This window comes from Abramis brama (assembly GCF_963993115.1).
Source record: "Abramis brama genome assembly, chromosome: 5".
Classification (NCBI taxonomy): domain Eukaryota; kingdom Metazoa; phylum Chordata; class Actinopteri; order Cypriniformes; family Leuciscidae; genus Abramis; species Abramis brama.
The window spans coordinates 21,708,375-21,731,438 of record NC_139967.1 but is presented as its reverse complement, the minus strand read 5'-3'; the positions used below and the strand labels follow the sequence as shown (position 1 = coordinate 21,731,438).

The following is a 23,064-nucleotide window of genomic DNA, read 5'->3' as shown; positions in this document are numbered from 1 at the left end:
AGTCTGTGGATTTTGAGTAACTTCATTGTAAATTTATTTCCATAATGTTTAATTTTAAAGGTCCCATGACATGCTACTTTTTGTAGGCTTTAATATAGTCCTTAGTACTGTATCTGAAATCTCTTTCCAAAAATTCAGCCTCAGTGCAGAATTATAGCCACTACAAGCCAGTCCCAGAATGAGCTTCCTTCAGACGGGCCGTTTCGGTGTCTGTAGCTTTAAATGTTAATGAGGAGGAGAAAGGCGGCGCAAGGTGGAGGGTGGGTGTGGCCTTGACCATCTTGCGCAATGGTACCATGCATGTTTGTTTATGTTGGATATATTGCAATGGCAAAAAGACACGCAGTCGTTCAAGCATTTCAGTTTGAGCAACGGATGAAGAAGTTGCAACACAGCGGCTCCAGCAGGACGTTTCCGAATGGTTAGTTTAAAATATTATGTCTGGATACGGTACTTTATTCAGATGGTTTACAGTTATTATCATAACGCGAACCTAATGTTGCCTTTTCATGAGAGATCTGTAACGTCTGTAATTTATCTTATTACAATTACATCAAACTCTGCGATCTTGAAATGCGGATATCGCGCGCACCATATAACCAAAAGGAAAACGGTTATCCAAATAACAAAGAAATGTACAACACTTGCGTTACAGTGTGTGTAACTTGATGCTGTCTACCTTTACATTAGCGCAAGTAACTGCATAGCTGCATAGCTAATGTTACAGCCACATTCTATGTGTAACAAGCTAGGTAACCATAAACAGTAAAGCAACACACTTATATATCATTTGTTGACTTACTTGTCCGACGTTCAGCAAGCCCAGCTCTGTATTGACCATTCGGTGTTCATTTGTACATCCAATTATTGAGCAATTATGCTTCGCTCGCTCAAAAGCCATGATATCTCTCGTGGACAAACTAAAATCGCGCGCGTGTTCTACTTAGCTCATTTTCTCATGGGCGAGAAAATATTCTCTGGGCGGTCAAAGCAGAGAAAGGGGATGTAACATTTCTCCTTATAAGGTCATAAGGAGGAGATTCAAGATCGGCCCCGTTGAGCTTCCATTTTCTCGAAGGCAGAGAAAGATAGCAAAAGCTCGATTTACACCGATTAAAATTTCTAGAAACTTGGGGACCATATACAGGCTAGGGGAACTCATATTAATGTTAAAAAACCTCAGAAAGTGGAAATTTCATGTCATGGGACCTTTAATGTTTAATTTTTTCCAGCCAAGACCAACCAGTAAATACAGGTGCAGAGCTCATTATCAGTTTTTGTTATATTTGGTTGATTGGTAGTGTTTTGTCAATTAACCTTCAATAAGGTTGTGAATAATTTTAAACATGTTATTGTAATAATAAAAATTGTTCTCATTTGTCACCTTAAAATTTTATTGGGATGGGGCACAACTTGGGGCACCCATTTGGCCAGCAGAATGAACTGACCCGTTATCACGTGGATTGCACCTGTGCGTGTTCACTAATTATGGGGAAAATGTAATTGTTGCTAAACTGACTGACACTGAGATTATTGATTAATCTCTGTGCTATCAGATATAATTGGAACAATTATATAATTGGTATAATTGTCTTAAAATATTGTATCACTGCGGAGAGGGTTACAGTTAATCTACACGCATTTAAAAACAACTTTAGTTAGCCTATTGTATTGCGTGCAGCTGCAATTATTTTATTTTTTACTTCAGACGCTCACCCAGTCTCCTTTTATTGCACGTTGAGCTGCTCATTTCGAATTAAGTAGTTCTCATTTAGTAGTTTCAGTGCCGACGGTGAATGAGCGAAAAAAAAGAGAAATAAAATGAGCGCGCAGCGGGAGCGCGCTTAACGGACAGCCTCTGACGCTCGAGGTGAGCGAGGAGTTTAACTCACGAGCAGGAACCCCGTTAATCTGCGCTAGTCTTGTGAAAACGAGACACCCCTCCCCTCTGTCCGGTACACTAGGACAGCCTGGGAAACGAACCGCGCGCGCTGTGCTTGAAGAATCTTTACCGCCACGTTCATTCCGCTGTCGGCTCAGGAATACAAAGTTGTATCACTAATCAACTGAACACGTTTTCTGACAGAAACATCTGGAGTTTTTCGCCTTTTGAGTGGCACTGGCGTCATTCTCTTTTGCTACTTCGTGTGGAATATCTGAGGACTTAATTTAACGCTTCTGGAGGAAAGAAAAACAACTTTGTGGAAATTTAAGGAGTTTATTTATTTATTTGTTTATTTGTGAATTTATTATTATTTTCTTATAAAGTAGGCTACATATGATATTGCGATGTGTGGTGCGAGAGTCTTCGCCGCCCCTTTTACACCAGAATTAGTCAGTGTGGTCCCAGAGTAGAGGCTAGATCAGTGTCTTCTCGATCTCGCGCACTCTCCTCACTATCCTTTTCCTCTTTCCTGCAAAGGTTTTTGTCTATATCCATGGAATAACTGAACAGGAAAACGACTGAACGACAAGGTGTCTTGTTTTTTCCACCGCCTGTAACTGACAGGCGGTTTAGTGTTGGCTCTTCTCCGGAGAATGCTCAATGATCGATGGGGAATCATGAACAGCTCACCGGAACTCGAAGACGGACAGCGGGGCAAAAATCAGGTGTGTCCCCTGCTCGCTTACACTTCGCATAATATACTGAATGTAGTTTTAGAATGAGACAAAATAGCTACTCATCTGTGTGTGCGTGTGGGTACAGAGAGAACAGTGAGTAGCACAATGAGTTGAGTGCGGTTTGTTCCTGTCACCCCGCATAAGCGCGCCCGTAGATCATGCGTGCGGCAGAAAGTGGCTATTTTGTTTCCCGTTTATGCGGGTAGCTGAAGAACCTTTCCGCCAGTCATGCGAAATGCAGCTGCTCTGTGGATTCGTAGTGATTAATGGACTTTAATGGACAGTAGTGATTTATAATCTAGTTTCAGTTTTGACTAAGTCTATGTAGGCTATTTACCAGTGGCATTACTGGAACAAGAGAAAAATCTGGAAAGAGAACCACTGAAGGGTACACACACATTCAAACATAATGAAAAACAAAACACATAGCTATCAAAAGCAACACATATCTCAATAAATACTCAAGGGTTGAGTACACACCCACACCATTACACAATCAACTACACAGACTGTAGATGGAGAGTAACCAGTGCAGTTAGTATTCAACCTGTTTTCCCCCCTCATCTCAGTCTCCATTCATCTCCATGTTTATTCATACTGCAAATGTTATTTTAAAGGTTAAACCAATAATTGTAATCTACTGTACCATAGTCTGTTCTGTGTTTCTCTGTATTTGTATTAGTAGAATAAGAGTGTTGTTCTTCTACAGTGGCTGAAGGGATCTGATATGATCTTGTATGTATACTTGTGAAATTAGCATCACACAATTTTTAGTGTATTTCTATGTAAAGGTGCCTGCATTAACAGCCGATAAAGGGGTTTAGGTTAGTTCATGTCATTTTGGTTGCCAATTGTCTTTTTATCCTGTAGGGTAGTTAGGCTTAGATGTTGTGCAGAAGTAACAGAATACATCTAGAATTTCTATGAACTTCAAGCGAGAACAAAATTGGGATCTATTTTTAGGCTTTTGATATGTGATTTGCAAGACAGTTTTTAATCAATAAAGAAGTTCCCAGGATTTTCTCAGCGCACACACACACACACACACACACACGCACACACACACACACACACACACGCACACACACACACACACACACACACACACACACACACACACACACTGCAGTGGTGGACTGGAATTGATTGAGATCATTTTTGCTGACAACAGTCCACACTGGGCTCCATACATGCATTTTAAATTATTGACTGTAAGTGACTGTTCCTTTGGATATTGGTCGGTATTTTGTGTTTGTTTTAGCTGAGGAGGTTAGTAATGAGAATAAGGTTACAGAGAATATTTTATGATTAATGTCCCAAATGTTTCCATTGCACATTCATGCTGTCCTAAATTGGTAAAGAAAATTGGTAAATTGGTATTTCTTTCAGTGTATAAAATTAAGTGAAATCTCAAACAGTCTACTCAAACATACACCTACTGTATCTAAATGCCTGTCTGTTAAAAAAATAATCAGGAGCATGGACAGCAACAACTGCATGTTATGTGTCACATCCAGAACCATGGGCAGAACCTGTGGAGTACTAACTTCTTGAACTATGTGTTTACAACCAATATAACCACAAGAAAACTACTTCTAATGGAAACAAAGATGTATGCAGTTAGACTTTGGACTCATAGGCTTATATATATTGTAGGGTGACTACAACCCCCGTGACACCCCCTTTAAAGCGTGAATTGAAATGTTCAATTGGCCACAGTTCATGTCAGGATAATCCTTATTGTTAGACAGTAAGATTGCTTGGTCTCTATCATTAATGTCCTAAAATACCATAAGGTCTCACAAAAAAACCAAAAAAAAAACCATATTGGAATGAAGGGATTTGGGATGTCTCTCTTATTTAAAATGTTCAGTGCTGGGGAGGCTTCAGAAAAGGTTTGAAAAACTCCTGAAAAATAATGATCAGCAAATGTGCAATACTGCACAACTGCACCATGCAGACTAGACAGACCAGTAATAAACCTCATATGAATAATACAGTGGCCATAAACAGCATGTGCAGATTTACAAACATTATAGGACCTACTGTACAGCTGTAATGTAGAGGGCAGTTTGCAATGGTAAACTAAATATACAGCTGAAAAATGAAGTGCAGTGACAAATCACACCACCCATTCACAGATTGAGCTATGAATGACTAATGCTTTCTCCCTCTACGGAAAAAAGGGTGGAGACAGAGACATGAAGATATAAGTTGTGAGGGATGTCAGGTTGGACTAGAAGGGAGTTCTGGGGATTCCTGTTAGCTTTACGCTGCAAGGCAAACACATACATACATGTTTAATTACATTAAATTAGCATTCTACAGGATGATTTCCTGTCGAAACAAGTGCTCTGTTTATGCATGAATTGAAATGCTAACATCTCTTGAATTTGCCTAACATCCTTTAACTGTCTATGTGTGTGGCAGAGTACTTTCTCCGTATGTGTCCTTGTGAATTTCTTAGTTTGTTTTTCTCGCCATGCCTTTGTCATTTTCTAATTCTCCTCTTGTATTTCTCATCTGCTCTCTTTATCCCTCTCTCTCACCATATGTATCTTACCTTGCCTCACACTGTCAGTCAACCTTTTACTTCTTTTCCCTCCATCAGGTCAAACACTGACCGTTTCGTCAATAGAGGCCTAGGGGGACATAATCGTTTTCTTTTTTTTTCTTTTTCCTGTTCTGCCTTTCCCTTGAACCTCCTCTGACTTCCTCATCCATCCCTCCCCATGTTATTGCATTCTCTGACATACTGTATTTGCACACTAACGGGAGCATGAGCTATACACGCAAACACTTGCACACATCATCACTCAAGACCACTACAATGAAGAATCGAGATTTGTCTTGGCCATGTTGTGCAGAGTATTGTATGCTCACATGCTGATGGAACACATTCCCTGCAGCTTTATCAAACAGAGTGAGTGCTGTGTTAGTACCTGTATTCTACTATCGTATCCATTTCGTGTTATGCATTCAGCACCACATGTGACAGTAGCCTCAAGTCATTAGCCATTGCTGAAAAATTTATGAAATGGAACTTTACGCTGTACTTATAGTAATCATAAAACATTTGTGGTGAAATTTTCATAAATTTAGGCTGAGTCATAAATCGTGGGGTTATGCTTTTGAAGTGCACTTATTGCGCAGATGAGAAATTATGTAAGTAACATGTATTTTGCTGTTATTACACTCATTGTTAGATGGACTTCAAAATGCATCATTGCATTCAGGATTACCTTTTCTATTGTAAATCATGTTCAAAATATTTGTATCTACTTACTTTTTACCTCACCATGTACAGTACTTCCAAAGTTTGGAAATGTCTCAAGTTGAGTTTTCGACAATATCTCCATAAATTCTTCATCATTTGCACTGACAAGGTACAACACAATCAATGCACAATCTGGTACACTTTGAGAGTTTAAAATTAAGAGCTCCAACCCATGTTCAGTGTGTAAATTGAACAACAACAACAACAACAACAACAACAATAAAAAGTCACTGACTTGCACCAGGGGCCTGTACCATGAAGCCGGATTAGGTGGCTAGCCAGCTATGTTTCAGCTTAGTTTCCGCCAACCCTGGGTTTTAGGTACTATGAAAGTAGCTCGGCTTTAATCGGTGTTCGTTGCCATGGTATCTTACGCTGCACGGCTAACCTGCTCCGGGGCAGGTTATGTTCTGGATTCAAGATCTCAGACCGAAGTTTGACCAATCAGCTGAGAGCAAAGAAACATTATAGGTGACGTAACTTATTCCAAGTGTCTGTTGCAATGACTTCACCTTTTCTTCCAAATCCGGTGGACATCTCAGCGCAAATTGTTTGACGAGCACTTCGTAGAGAAATAGTTTTTAGCCAGACAAAATCCCCTTGCCTTAACTGATAGTTACTTGTATGAAAGATACAGATTTTCCGCGGAAGGAATGTCTTATCTTTGCGAACTTCTTGAGCCTCACATAAAGAATTTAACACGTCGAATTCATGCACTTACTGTACCGCAAATTGTATTGCGTTGCGTTTTTTTGTGGTACATTCTTGCACGGCGGGTGACGCACAGAAGCTAGGGGAAAACATATGTTTGTCGAACCATTCGCAAGATGGTCCTCGCTCTGCAGGAGTACATGAAAAGCTTCATTAATAGTGTTCCCCGGACATTTATCGACCATGTCCATAAAAGAGGGCTTTTATAAAATTGCCGGTAAGATATATTGATAGGGTGACATCACATGAACACTTTTTTTTTTTCTCAAAAAGCAAATTTCACAAATGTACTATACAATATAATACATGTTAAGAATTATTTTGAATCTTTTTTATTATTCTTCTGATAATCTTATGATAGGATTCCCAAGTCATTGCAACATATATGCAGTCTATTGCTCCAATCTCCACTGCTCTAGGGGAACATGAGGCAGATTATGTTAATAGGAAGTCCTATCACAGCCTTAATGTTCAGGTAGAGATGATGTGAATATGTGAGATGATTATTTTCTGTGAGATGAATCTTTAAATTAATAGTAACTTTAACAGATATAACAATGATCTACTAAACATTTCATCTGCAGATGACTTGTGGTCATGAACATATGATCAAGTTTGGATGCCAAATGGCCTGGCTCCAGTGCTCCATCATGACCCTCAGATAGGGCCACAGCACCGCTTCAGTGTGGCCCTCAGTAAAACCAGAGTGAAGATAGCGATGACCTTTGGCATCCTAAAGGCACATTTCAACTGTGTTCGGCGCTTCAGAGTCACCAGAGCGGGCATCACAGATAGTGGCTGTATGTGCCATTCTGCACAATATAGCCACCAGTAGAAAGAGCGAGAAACAACACAAAACCAGCTTCTCCCCGATGAAACTGACCCCTTCACACTTGACCACCCAGCTGGTGCAGATGTAGATGCAATCACCATACAATATTACACTTAATAAAAGCACATTGAAACTGCAGATATGTCTCAAACTGTTTTATTGGTTTTGTGGGATGGGAGAGAGAAAGAGAGCAAGAGAAAGTTGCATTAATAAATATTCATACTAAAGTGTTACTTGGTTAAATAAGTTTATATATATATATATATATATATATATATATATATATATATATATATATATATATATATATATATATATATATATATATATCAGTTTTATCCAGCTGTTTGATTTTGTTTGGAGCCTCCTCAGCTCACAGTCAGCTCCTTTAGTGTGCAGTCTAGTTCAAGTCTCCTTTAGTGTGCAGTCTAGCTTGAGACTCTTTTAGTGTGCAGTCTAGTTCGAGACTCCTTTTGTACAGGGCCCTGACTGAGTCTGTTTCCACCTGAAACATAATTCCACCACAAACATGATCATTACAAGTTTTCTGGAGGCTCATCAAAATCACAAAAAGTTCCTTGACTTCCTACAAACACAGGACTGACTGTAATTTATGTCAAGGGTTTTAAATCCTTACACATTTCTTCTGAAGCCCATTGAGGTAGAGGCCTCAGTTTCTGGGTCAGGTTGTGAAAAATCCTACAAAAGAGATGTGTAAGGGCCAGTCCCTTTTTTATGCCACACATTCAAATGTTTGCCATAATAAAAAGCCCAGTGCATTCACATCAGCAACTGTCTGAGAACACACAGACAGAGTGTCTTCATCATTTGCTTCACCCTAATAAATAAAAGTAGGCCACTGTAAAGCATAACTGTTGTAAAGCAGGTTATGTTTGGTGTTCTGTCTGCTGCATACTGACCTCTGTGTGGGAGACTGTGTCTGTGTGTCTGTGTCTGTGTGTGTGAATGTGTGCTAGCTTCAACAGGGACACTGTATTTCCCTGCAGAACATACAGTCAGCCATATTTAAAACTTAAAAAAAAAGTAGTAATGTATTGCACACGTACCCAGTGTTACTTGCTTAGAGGAGCCAGCACCAGGGTCAGACTGTACAGCACCTGTAATCCCATCCATAATCGGCCGTCCCTTATTGCCTACTCAGAGCCAACTCCTCCGCCAGTGTATTCTGGTTTTCTGAATTTAATTCTTTATTTCTGTTTGCTGCAAACAAGTGTGATAAAATGTTCACAAAAGTAATAAAAGGTTGTGGTAAATACTCTTTGAATTAACTCCTTGAAATAACCACTTTGAATTATATTTTTATATTTTGTCGTTATCTGCTGCCAAGAACATTTGGAGTTGGGGTTGCATCTAAAAATCAATGAATGTTAATCTTTCTTAGTAGCCTACATACATGCACATTTTTTATATATTACAAAAATAGGCTATTGGCTATATTACACATATAGGCTACACATACATATATACATACATCATTTTACATAAATATAGAATGTATTTGTTTAACTTACACATTAACAATCAGCAATCTTTCTCCAACAGTCTTCTCTTGCTTTGGCAGCAGAGACCGTATTGTTTCGAGCTTGAAATACATATTTAAATTAATCGTAATTATGAATGATTATCTCTTGCTCCTCCGCGGAAAAATATATTGCTCTAGCTTTACCCGCGATTGGTTGTTCAGTGTCGACGTCACTCTTTTATGTGCACGCGCGCGTGGAGTAATCATAGCTTAAGGATCAAAGCCTGAGTTGACAGAGAAAGTTGATGAGCTGCATCATGGTACCAATAAAGCCTGATTGCATCGGTTTGGTTTTGTCAACTCAAAACTAATCCTGTAACCCCGAGTTTGTTAAGCTACCTTCATGGTACAGGCCCCTGAACTTTAAAGGGAACTCAAACCTCTTTTTATTGTGATATAGGTCTCGGTCTACATTAAAGTTTTTATTTTGGTGGAAAATTACTGTTTCTGTGAAAACACGTTTCAAACACGTCTCATTAAAAAATGAGTGAAATGCTGTGATTATCTTCTCACAAAATGTTGGAAGTTATGCAAATATGAAAATAATGCATAACTGGTGCCCGCCACTTTCCCAATAATGAATGCTAAACTCACAGCACATGCAGAGATGGAGTTCACTGTATTCATTCACTGTGAATTGAGCCGTTCTGAGACGTGGAAAACAATGGATCACGATGTGACTGCGTGAGCAAAGTGCGCACCTCACTTCACAAAGCCATATTGTGCTTTCTAATTTAGTTCGTTTGACTGATACTTTGCCAAAACAATAGCGCAAAACTACGTTAGAGACCTATTATATTATTATGAGAAGTTTTGAAATATTTTCTGTTCATTATGAAATTGTGGCGGCACAGATTAGACTATGGTGGGTCACAGTCTAGGTAATTGGAACACTGCTATAGTTATTGCTATAGTTAACATCTCTAAATTGTGTTCTGATAGTACAGTTGTGAGCTAAATTTAACTCTAATTAGGCAGATAAAGGTGTGCTGCCTCAATATTATTAAAAAAAGAAACATGGGCCAAATTGAATCCAATAATAAGGCATCACAGCAGCGAAGTGGCATGTCTGACTGCCTTTATTTTTATTATGTAAAAAAAAAGAAGAGAAAATTAATATTGCTGGGCATCAAGTAACTTTAATACATACTTTGATACATATGCTTCTATGTTTCCATCAAAGAGGGCTGTCCTTGCAGGGAGAATCCTCGGCAATGATCCACTGATGGTAATTTGTCGACATACCCGCTGCCGATGAACACAAAAACACAGATACAGTCAGAGTTTGATTGGTGGCTAAGAGGTTCTCCTGAACAGTAATGATAGAAAGCTAATTAATACAGCAAAGTTACTGAATCATTAATGAACAACAAAAGTGTTAATCTGCCTAGAAAGAGCAAGAGGAAGAGATAGAAAGGACTGGGGGTGGGGTATATACAGCCACTCTGTGCTGGTGTGGTATAGTGGTTAAAGTTCAGGGCTGGTCACCTGAGCCATGAGCAATCAATACTATGCAAGACATTTAGCCTCTTTAAAAGGTTGCTTCAGGTGGTCTGTCCTTGTAATAATTGTACTGCGAGTCACTTTTGCATCTCTGATCTATAACATTTACTTACGTAAGTGTAAATACTTAAATACGTATATACTTACGTAAGTGACTAAAATACTACCAAAATAGAATCTTTCAGGGCTTTCTTGAAGATTGTTAACCCAAAGCCATTCTAAATATTGATTAAACAATGTTAACTTGTTTACTCTGTTTTTGAATCCTTGGTAGTCAAACGGTACATTTGCAAACCTTAATGTTAATGTTTTATCTGCATATTTATGAGTTTAATAATCCAGTTTTAATAACTTTGTCTATTTGCTTGAGAATTTGTTGCCACAGACGACTACTCTTCCTGTTTTAAGCCACCTGAAATGTAAAAACAAACAATACAGTATCTGGTTAACTTGGTCTCTGACACCATTTGACATTTGAATTTTTCTGGTAGATGCTGAAACTAAACACAGTGACGCCACATGACAGTTTCTCTGACTGTCCACAATGCATGAATATTTAATGACTGGTTGATTGTTGCTAAACAGCTTGCTATCACATTTTACCTTCACAATTCAGTGTTTTCTGCTCTGGAGCACTGTTTCATAATCCAGAGTTAAAAGAAGCCATCATTCTTTTAAAATTACAGATGTGAAGCCTTGTGCTTTATCCAGAGTTACCTAGTGCAGTGTGAAAATTACTTTTCAGTTCTAATTTTAGGCTGTTTTTAGTTCAGGAATCTTTTTACATTGGAATATCTGCATTATTATGAATTTTAAAATTCATTAAGACAAAAACAGATTTCAGGGTTCACTAAAGCAAATGATTTCTTTGTTATAGTTTATAGGACTTTTTGAGTCACACATGGTAAGAAAAATGAAATAAATAATGTAAGTATAAAAACACACGTTAGACCAACAGTATTCCCTCAAATGTTGTCCTTGCTATCCAAACAAAGACTGGACAATCAATTGTGTACCATGAATAAATTATGCAATATTGTAGCACTATTATTGTTTTTCTGTTTGTTGACTTTTGCGGTTATTGTTGTTATTTGTCATCACTGTTATTTTTTGTTGTTTGCCAATGTTAAGAGTTAATATTATTACTTATTGATGTAGATTGGCACCATTATTGAGATTTGTGTGTTTTGATGTCTATGTACATCTTTGAAAACTATTGAACATGATGTATCGTTCTCTGCAAGATAACTTCATGTAACTTCATTGCTGTTTGCAGTTAACTTCATTTAAAAAAAACAAATTTTTAATTGTTTACTTGACAAGAATTTCTTGGCTGAATGAGACATTTTGCATTTAATGAATGAACAAAATGAAATTGGCTAAAAAAAACAGTTACTGAGAATCAGTAAGACTTTTAGATTGTTAAGAGAACTCAAGCATCTCATTTCATCATGTTACCATATCATGTTTTTGTTTTGTTTTAATTTGGAGAAGTGCAGTCTTATGAAATGCATAGTAACTGTAGAAAATTGCAGCCTTGCTAGAAAGGTGAAACGTGTGAAATCTTGTAAAAACATTAACTGTGTGGTTGTTGCAGAAAACTCAGTTGTCATTTTGATATTAAAGTTTAAAATTTAATAAATCAAAATATTTTATTAAAGCTGTTTCATATGAATATAGCAGTTGTTGGCTGCCAACTCAAGGATTCAGTATTGTTCCATTGTAAATAGTGTGTATAGTGATACTTTTGGCCTCCTGCACTTAAGCCTGATTTGCTAGTGAACCTGGACCTGTCAGTTGTGTTTTGGACCTATGTTTTGAGGTCAATGGAATCAAGTGAATGTTCAAAAGAGCAGATAACTTGAGAAAATCACTTAATTAGTCCTGCTTATAAATGTTTTATTTTCCTGAAATAAGAGAAGTAAAGTCAGATGTGTGACATTTCTCTAGGCTTTGGTAGATTTCTGAAGTCATAGACTAAATTGGCTTTTGTCCACATGCATTAGATTTTTGATAAATTATATTATTTAGAATTATTTCGCTCCTCTGATCTGTGTTTGTATATGTTTATGCTTATGTGTGCAGTAAATGTGGATGTGGATGTGTGAGTTGATTTAACACAGAGTGATAATAGCATCATTAAGGCGGAATGATGTGATCAGGAATGTCAAGGTTAATCACTGAACTAATTACAGCCTAGAGATAGAGATTAAAGGAGGGTAAAAAGAGTGCGAGAGAGAGAGAGAGAGAGCAAAAGACAGTTCACCTTTTCAAGATTTACCAGTCTGTAACTACATCTCATATCTTTAGGACTTCAGCACAAAGACACACACAAACAGTCTCTCAGATGATGACTGTATGAGGGCGGCAGCTAAGGTTGCTAATGGCGATAGTGTCACACAGCGTTTTTCAGACCAATAAACTGACAGATTGAGTGAAATATTTGAAAAATAAAGGAGGGAGAAAGACGCACATTGCAGGTTCCACACTAAAGATCCAGGCCCACGGTAACAGTAATCCAGCACATGAATTATTTACACTGCATCTAAACTCAATCTGGCGAACACAGATCAATTCCGCTGCACAACATACGGGGGAGGAAAAAGAAGGGATGGATGCAAGGAGGAAGGAGAGAGGGGGCAGATTAATAAATGAATTTAAGAAGTTATTCAAATGCTAAATTATTTACATGTGAAATCAATTTGAAGAGCTGAGAATGGATAGCTGCAAGATTGCCTCATTTTAAGGCAGTGCAGAGGGGATGAAGTGAGGTGAGAGATCCGGATAAGAGGTGTTGGGAAGGAGGCCAGAGGATTAGATAAATAAAACGTGAATTTATGACCAGTAACTGCTTATTTTCTAAAAATCCAGTATTAAGGAAGATGACTCCAGCAGAAACCATGTACAGAAACAAAGTACAGAATGTGGTTTTGCCATGTAAAACGAACAAATCCCTGAAAAACAATCTACTGTTTAAAAGCACATTTATATATAATGAGTTCAGATGCAAAAGCCTCTAAGTGCCATCTGAAATTTTCTTCTAGAATGATCATTTTTATCAAGCTCGTATATTTAAGTCCAGTAATTTCACTTAAATGGCAATGAAAATTACCTATTAATTGTCATTTAAGTGAAATTACTGAACTTAAATATATGAGCTTGATAAAAATGATCATTCTAGAAGAAAATTTCAGAAGGCACTTAGAGGCTTTTGCATCTGAACTCTTCATATACTCCCTCTTGTTCTCCAGCATGTATAAATCAATGAAAGCGGGAACAACATTAGTGGTGTTGAAACTACTGAGGGCAAGTGGGATCAGTTTTAGTGTAGCTGTTATACAGTAAGTGTGCTGTTGAGATGCAGGTCTATTTACACTCTAAAGTCATTCTCATTTGTGTATGGGCATTATCTGTCAGACAACCTGTACTCTTCTTTGCTTTCTTTGTGACAGTTTGATCATGTTTTTAGTTTTTAGTTATTTTATTAGTGCTCTAAAATCTTAGCAGGCTCGAAAGATACTTTTTTAGAAACCACACCCACAATCGTGATTGGATTCTCTGATTAAGTACTGTAAATTAATTTACTCTTGCAATCTATTTTCAAAAGGCCATATAACATTACAATTTTTTATTAGCAGACATATCACTACCATATCGGTTATCAAATGATATCAGAGCTTTTTAATTTATCAGTATTGATTTATATTAGATATTTAATTGTGCATGCTCATTCCCTCTATTTTTACATTTTGATTACCTTTGCCGTCAATTAAAACTGTATTAAAGCTAATTTTTCATAACACCAATAACTTAATAGCACTGTTAAATGTAATCTTCAGCAAATCTCAAATTAATTTTTCATACTTCACGTTATAATGTTGTGATGCCTAAATTCACTTTTATCATTTAAAATGATTATAATTTATTATAATTATATATTTATGTTTTTTTTGCAGATAGTTTTATATGGAATTTTAATGTTTATTGGCTATCGACCATAACATGATAATTATTATGTTTATTGATCTATGTTTATTGATGCATCCCTAAAAATACACCATTGCAGTTAGTTAGCTGAGCAACTCAGTTCTTTGAAAACAGAAAGATAGAGAACCAAATCTAATGGCTTCTATGAGAGATAGGCTATTTCTTATAGCACAAGAAAACTTTTCAGTATGTTCAGGTAAAATCACTGTTCCTCTTCATGCTTTCACTATGCATTATAAAACCAATGTCACATAATTCAATGGGAATCATATTTTAAACAGTGAGCACAAATCCATTCGTCTGCAATATTCTTGCGCTGACTGAGCAAAAGTTTGGTGCAGACCCGAAGCAGTATTTGAGGAACATAATGACTTTCTCCAACTGAGTGACTTAGGGCCACAGGTGTACTTTATAATGAGTCTACGTGTGTGTCTCAGATATGGCTGACTGCTACTGTGATTGATAGGTTTGGAGATATGTCACTCAAAATTTCAGCTAAAATATATAGACACATACACAAACAGATGATGAAAACACTTAGAGAGAAAATAAGAAGCTAATTTGGATTGTGGCCTACCTGTCAAATACTACCAATGATTTTAAATACTTACTGCATTAGTATTACATAATGAGGTTTTGTGTTTTAAAGATGGTTTAAAACAGGTGCTGCAACAATGGATGTGTAAGGCACATTCAAATGCATAAGGGCTCAGCAATAGCAACAAATGAAGTGTGCTTTAAAGGTGCTCCACATTAAAGCCATTGTGGAGATACTGTCATGCTTTTAAATGAGCCCAATTAAAGGCAAGGGAAGCCGAATGGCAATTTTATCATTAGCTCTTCTGAGTAATTCACTAAATTAGCACAGCTCTTGTTAAAGTTTAATTTTGAAACATTCTGAATAGATGGTGATAATTTCTACAAGGTAATCATGAGTTTTAGGCTAACTCACTTTAAACAGGCTCAAAATTAGGTTTGCATAAATTGTAGATGATCATTGTTAGATTTGTAAGACATTTTAGCATTGGTTTGATTTTGCAAAGGAGAAAGTTTAAGTTCATTAGTGAAACAAAATATGCAATAAAGGCAGCTGAAAATGCTGTTGCATTTTTATAAGATTCATAGCTCATCGTTATCGTTGCATTATGAACCAATGTATTCTAAGGCCAAGAGTGTAGAGTTCAATTAGTTCATCCAAAACAAAGTCATTATTTACTAACCCTCGTGTTAGTTTAAGGCTGCGTTTCCCGATAACGTTGTCTCTTAGCGCGTTACGAAGACTCTTAAGGTATAACTTAACTAAAGGTATACCATTTCTAGGCGTGTTCCCCAAACCATACCTTAGGAAGGTGCTTAAGATATACCTTCTTACGTGCGACGTTACCGGGTGCTGTCCGTGGCGATGGTGCTGAATTGGTTGATATCGATGGCTCGAGAATCAATTATTCTCTCGTGCAGGGGCTGCTTCACTGCATTATGTGAGAAAGCGGTGTTCTTTATAAAAGAAGCACTTCAGAAATAGTTGAAATTGCATTTATTAGGACTCATGGGATATTATAAAAAATAATCCAAACTATAATAGCATAGCCTACATATTGTAAAATTGTATCAATTTTTACGTGCTTTCTTCTCTTTCCCTTTTTTGTCCGCTGAGGTGGAGCTGCGATGAAATATTGTTCTTGTAAATACTTTCCAGCATTTCAGTAATAAAAGTGTACATCTTACGTACGGTGCTCGGCAGTGATCAAAAAGGATTTAAACAGATTTAAACTATTTTGAATATCTTCTCTAAACTCAGAGATGTGGATTCAGACGGCAATTAAATTACCACACGACCTGTTTGTCAAAAAACATTAGATAGGCTAATTTGGCCAGGGATTTTTAAACGGGTTGAGTAAGAAAAAACACTGACATTATGGATTCGGACGGCAATAAAATCACTGACTTACCCCTGTAAATGTTTAAAATACCGTACGAGCCCATGAGAAACAATTAGCGTCTGAATAGGACTTAACTGACAGTATGCCTTTAAAAGCGCTCCGCAGACGGTGCCATCTTTTACAACAACTATTCGCTGTATCGCTGCCATAGTTTGAGCAAACTCCTCACAACAGACCACGAGTCCATCTCAGGCACGAGAACCAGTGTTGATACGGTGGAAATTGGATAACAGACCGGTTGATTACACTTGAATTACTTTTTACATTTTTAGTTTTTACTTCTATGTTTGTTATATGAGTTTAAATGTAGGCAATGTTGTATTATACATGTTATAACAGTATAAAATATGCTATATTGCTGCACACATCGACAATAAAGGCAATGTCATGTAGCCTATAACGTACCTGTGTTTGTGTGGAGTATTTTACAAAGGCTTAGAGGAAATTAAAAGTTAATATTACTCGTACTATAAAAGTTAATGTTACTCATAAATAAAAAAGTTAATATTACTCATAAATATTGTTTTTTAAAATGTTTTCCTCAATTATTTCTACTCAATTTTATTTGTTTATGTACCAAATGCAGTTACTCAGATACTTATTTTTTTTTTAACTTACATTTACTCAGTTCATATGGTATTTGTTATTGATTTCATTGCGTTCAAATTTAATCAATATTTTTAAGTGTAAAAATGTTTCACCAAAAAAATTAGTAAATCATAGTAAAAGCTTTTAGAATGATTGCTCAAGCTGTTTTATTGATATCTTTCCGCAGTTGAAACACTGTTTGAGAGAAACATTTAGATCAATCGTTTTGTTTAAAATTTTTATTATTTGTTTAACCCTTGTATGTTGTTCCCGTTTTCATTTTTTATCAAAAGAAAAATGATACGATTAATTATTTTTTTCAACCTCAGACTCATTGGCCTTTTCTCCTTTTCTGTGAAGAACATATATCAGAACACATTTTCAATGACCACACACTGTACACCCCCCCCCCCCTACACATTTATATTACACAAAGGATGTTCGGGTCCACTGGACCCGGGGCTAATAAAAGTGTGGAAATTTTAGGTCCTGTGTACCTTTACTCTGTCCTCCTCCTGTCAGGGCTTGCTGTTATTGTGTGTGTGTGTGTGTGTGTGTTCTTGTATATGGTTTCTGAGGACACAAATGTGTATAATGACATGGGTATTACAATGTAAACATGGTTTATGAAGACATCTGTGTCCTCATAAACCAAACGGCTTAAAAAAACATACTAAATGGTGTTTTTTGAAATTCAAAAAAGGCCAAACGTTTTCTGTGATTGGTAGGTGTAAGGGTAGGTTTAGTGTAGGGGGATAGATTATACAGTTTGTACATTAGAAAAACCATTACGCCTATGGAGAGTCCCTGTAAACCACATATCCAAGTGAGTGAGTGTGTGTGCGTGTGAGTGTGTGCGTGCATGTGTGAGAGAGATTGTGTGTAAGTGTGAGAGAGTGTGAGTGCAAAAGTGAGTTTTGTTTCTACCCCTGCCGTTCCCGCACAAAGTTGCAATTCTTAAATGTGATCTAACAAAGGTAAAGGGAAAATATTAACCATATATGCTGTTTATATTGCTTGTAATTGGGATGAAGTAAACATCTGTTGAGTATTTTAACACAAATTGTTTGATTATGTTGAATTAAAAACCCAAAAATGCAGCGGGTCCACCAGACCCACGAACACTGGCTGAATAACAAAAATATGAACACCACACAAGGGTTAACTAGATGCAAATAATCTTTTGAGCAAATTTGTATTTTTTTTTAATAGTCCCTTAGCACAGTGTAGAGTTTTTTTTGGTTTTTTTTTATATCTTTTCACTTGACTCACTAAGTGGGAGATGTCCTTTTCCCTGCATGTTTTGTTCACACTGTACCTATGGATAACTGTGAATTGAAGGTGCAAAAAGGTTTGAGTCATAGACATAAAGACAACTAGGTGAAGTATACTTAGAAGTTAGTTTAGCACGGGGTGCCCAATCCTGCTCCTGCCGATCGACTGTCCTGCACAGTTCATCTCCAACCCTAATCAAACATACCTGCCTTTACTTTTCAAGTGATCCTAAATACCTTAATTGGTTGCTTCAGGTGTGATTGATTAGGGTTGGAGATGAACTGTGCAGGACAGTCGATCGGTAGGAGCAGGATTGGGCACCCCTGGTTTATCTCAAAACATTAAAAAAAGAAAATCAGTTTGCAATAGTTTAAACTAAAGATAATATTCCAAATTTTAGACCATGTCTCATGCTATTTTAAACATGAAAAATATTGGCTTTGCCATGCCAGCATTCAGTGTTTATCTTCACATACTTTGCTTTCCCTGTTTAATATTAATTACTTTCATTCTGTTCAGTTCATTTTAGTCATGCTTCCTCATATTTTGCTTCTTTGCTACCTCAAATGAACTTCAGTTCAAATTCAGGAATTTAAAAGAAAATTCAATTCTGAATTATGCACAACCCTGTTCTATGGAAGACATAGATTTCCAGAACACAAGCTGGTTGATGAATTCGGGTTTTGCAAATTTACTAGTTATTTGTCATCAAATGATATGGTTGTGCAGCAAACCACTTATTGAATGAGGGCAAACACAAGAGCCTTTAAATGATGAAACTTGTCTGTATTCACTAAGAGAGATAACAAATGAGATTTGCAAAACCTGAGTGTTTCCTTTTCACAGGTGTGAACATGTTGTTAACCACATGTTTTGCTGTGAAATGGTGATAGAGGCAGAAATTACAGCAAAGATCCCAATTAAGCTCAAATGTAGCTCAAACCTCATAGGCTGTTATTTGTGTTGTGTGCTGCATTTATTACTTGTTTTTTCTAAACCTATTAAAACACATCTCATTATAGCATTGTGCAACAGAGTGTCACCTGTCACAACAGCAATGACACTTGAAAGCAACAGGTGTTCTTGTTAAAGCTACACTGTATAATATTTTAAGTTGATTTTTAGTAAAAAACACTGTTCTTTCAAAATTATACGTTCTCATTAATGTGTAATCACTTCAACCAACTAATTAAGTATTCTCTGTAATATAATATAAGTGTATAATCTGCCATTTAGAATACATACGAGCAAGTCGCTCAAATGGAGGAAGCCATGTTGTGCATCCATCTTGAAAATACATTAGACAAAGAGGGACATAGGCTACCTGGAAATTCAAGCTTCGCCTTTTTGCGTTTTTACACTCACCGTGAGATTACCGTACTCGCGACTGCCGGCAGATTTGAAATAATACGGCCACTGTAGGAGTTAAAACGCCCTCGGAATGGGAGGGGCTAGAAAGTAATATTCAGTTGGTAATCATATACAATTTCACCGCTAGATGGGAGTAAATCCTACACAGTGTAGCTTTAAATAATCACATTTTTACATTTAACTGTTCATTTTCAGCAAAAATAATCTCGCTTTCACTGGAATTGTAGTTACTGAACAATTCAACTTTGAGAAATGTTTTGCTTTTTTCAAACAGGAAATACCATTTTTACCCCCGTTTCAGTATGTGGTATATTGAATTGGTAAAAAAAAAAGACTGATGTGTGTCATAGGGATAAGAGTCTGTTGAAAACAAAGTCTGTGAGCATGCATTCAGTTACAGATTTTGTTATGCCACAAATTGTCAGTTGCGTTGTTGAACAACTGAGAGGCTGAATTACTCACCGTTGCCCAAACATGACACCCTCTTGAGAGAGGGAGAGAGAGAGAGAGAGAGAGATGCACTCACACACACACACACACTCCCACAAACACACACACACACACGCAGCTTCACGCACAGACTCACACTATGTACACGTATGATGATTCACTGTAAAAATTAGAAATATTTTGGCAATATATTGAAACAGTTGTCATGCCAATAAAGCACATTTTGAATTGAATTAAATTGAGAGAGAGAGGATATTTAGATCATTTAGAAGCTTTCATTACAATCTCCGTAATCACTACCTTGTAGCTGCTAAAAAAATAATAATAATTGAGATCATTAAGGTCTGTTGTCTTGGTCTAGCTATTTTTCTTCAAAAGACCTACATTTAATGTATGATGCAATGAGGTTATTTTATTTTTAGTGATATGAAACCATAATATACTCCAAAATCTCTGCCTTCCAATTGGCTCTGGAGAGGCGTAGCCAAGAGTTTCTGATGACATGTGAATCAACGCACAGCTTTGGAGGTTAGTAGCTACTCAAACACACACACACACACACACACACGGCTCTGAGAGTTCTCTAATCCACCCACTGTTAGGTAGGCGTCCTCTCTAATGCTCACTACTGGAGAGAGAAAGTAAGCTGGGATGGATTGGTGAGTGAAAGAGACAGACAAGTATGACAGATGGGTGAGAAAAGAACATACATGAAAGGTACAATATTGAAATATAAAGTGACAATTAAGCTTTGTTGTTCATATGAAAGTGTGAAAGCCTCTTTTCTCACTCATCTTGTATTCAGAGAGCAAGGCTTTGTGTGTTTTCCCTTGACTGTGTTTTCTATACCAAAAGCACTTTGTGCGTTATGCTTTTGTGCTGGAAGTTGGGGATTATATATTTGGTGTCAAGTGTTTTGAGTTTAGTCGTGTAATTGTCTCCTTGGAAGCATTTTAGGTCTTCCTGGGCGTATTATTGGAGTAATTTCATGCTAAGTGTTATGTGTGGTTTACAAAAATACTCTTGAACTCTGTAGGCATTTACATTTTTGAATTAAACATTATGACACCAAAGATTCCATAGATGCTTTGAAACCTTTTTGTGTGATTTTTTTTTTTTTTTTTAATAAACTTTATCTTAAACCTTAAACCTATTTAATCTGAAACCTGAAAACTAATTGAAAGTATTTTAGGGTATTTTAGTATTTTAGGGCTTTTCTGTGTTTTATTTGATACAGCAGTTTTGAAGCCACAGTAAGTGTGAGGAGAATATAGAGGCGACATAGGAAAATGACCCGAGTTATACTTGAACACGGGTCACATGCACAGGCTCAAACGGGTCACCAGGACATGTTTACAACAAATTAAACCCTGTTTGAACCTCAAAACAAATCTTTGTCCAGACATTGAAAGACATTGTTTGTCCAAACATTTGCTTTGGATATTTTTGGCAAAAAATTGTTCTAAGCAACTGTTTATGTAAATGTGTAATTTCTGCCCATCTCAGAATTTAGGGGTTAGTTCACCCAAAAATGGAAGTTGTCATCACTTAAAGGGTAACTTTCGCCAAATTGCAACCTAGGCTATTTTTGTTAATCTACCTGAGTCAAACATTCGTGTAAAAGCATAATTAAAATGGAAACGCCACTTTTAAGATTGACCATATTTTCGTTTTCGGTCAAAATGCCTTTTAGGGGCACTACAGTGATAGCATCAAAATCGCTATTTTTAAAACACTAAGAAGGCTCGACACAACATGAAACTGTGCTTGAAGTATCACCAGGGGGGTAACACTTTATAATAACTGCACGCTATTAATAATTAGTTAAATCAAATCAAATCAAATCAAGTATATTTGTATAGCGCTTTTCACAATACAGATTGTATCAAAGCAGCTTCATAGTATTAAATTAAAATAAAATAATACAACAAGGTTTGTTTCTAGTGGAATTTATTGATTGATAGAATAAAATTAAATATCCCCAAAATATCCCCAACTGAGCAAGCCAAAGGCAACAGTGGCAAGGAACCGAAAAAACTCCATCAAGTGACCTAATGGTGTCCTAAAACTCCATCAGGTGACCTAATGGAGAAAAAAAAAAACCTTGGGAGAACCCAGGCTCAGTCGGGGGCCAGTTCTCCTCTGGCATTTATGAACTAGAGGCCGGATTGTAGTTTGAACTGTAAGATTAACAATATTATATGAATGCCTGGCCGAAAAGATGCGTCTTTAATCTAGTTTTAAACTGGGAGAGCGAGTCCGAGCAACGAACAGTATTAGGAAGACTATTCCAGAGTTTCGGAGGCCAAATGTGAAAATGCTCTCCCTCCTTTGGTTGATCTGGATATCCTAGGTATGACCAAAAGCCTCGAATTTATTGATCTTAAAGAGCGCGATGGATTATAGGGCGATAGAAGATCCGTTAAATAGACTGGAGCTAAGCCGTTTAGGGCTTTATAAGTCAGTAGCAATATCGGTGTTATATGATCATATTTAAGCATTAAGCATTAGTAAACAGTTAATTTGTCATTTATAGAGCATTAATAGACATTAATAAGCAGTTTCTAAATATAGTTAAAATGCTTTGTTCTTGATTTTAAAGCATATCTATAATGTGTTTAATAATTGTGTTTTCATACTTTATTAATGATCAATTTATCATTTCTAAATGAAGTATTCCATTATTTACAAACCAGTTATTTAGGAGTTGTCAGTGGTTCATAAGATCACTTTGAAAGTGTAAGTAAATGATTAATAAACTGTTTAAATACATATTATTATTCAGACATATAGTAATAGTTACTTAGAGTATTAATAAATGCTTTATTAACATGTATTTCTACTGCAATTCATGGTTAATTCAGGTAGTTCTAAAGCATTTAGTAGTGGTCAGTTAACTACTTTTGTGAGCTCATCTAAAGTGAGGACTAGTTATGACTTGTAAAGCATTTACAAAGGAGATTTA

General features: G+C 36.7%; 1 protein-coding gene across 2 annotated transcripts in view; it reads left to right on the top strand.

Moving 5' to 3' along the window:
• Window positions 1–1,909: 1,909 nt before the first annotated feature.
• fibcd1b (fibrinogen C domain containing 1b) overlaps window positions 1,910–23,064 on the top strand; it is an 87,619-nt gene continuing 66,464 nt past the window's right edge. The window contains exon 1 of one of the 2 annotated variants that reach the window (XM_084114008.1): window positions 1,910–2,610. In XM_084114008.1, coding sequence (XP_083970134.1) covers window positions 2,539–2,610 — 72 coding nt within the window. In that variant the 5' untranslated portion in view covers window positions 1,910–2,538. Of the gene's footprint in view, window positions 2,611–20,659; window positions 20,817–23,064 lie in introns of those variants that run through there. The other variant, XM_084114009.1, reaches the window with a different exon arrangement.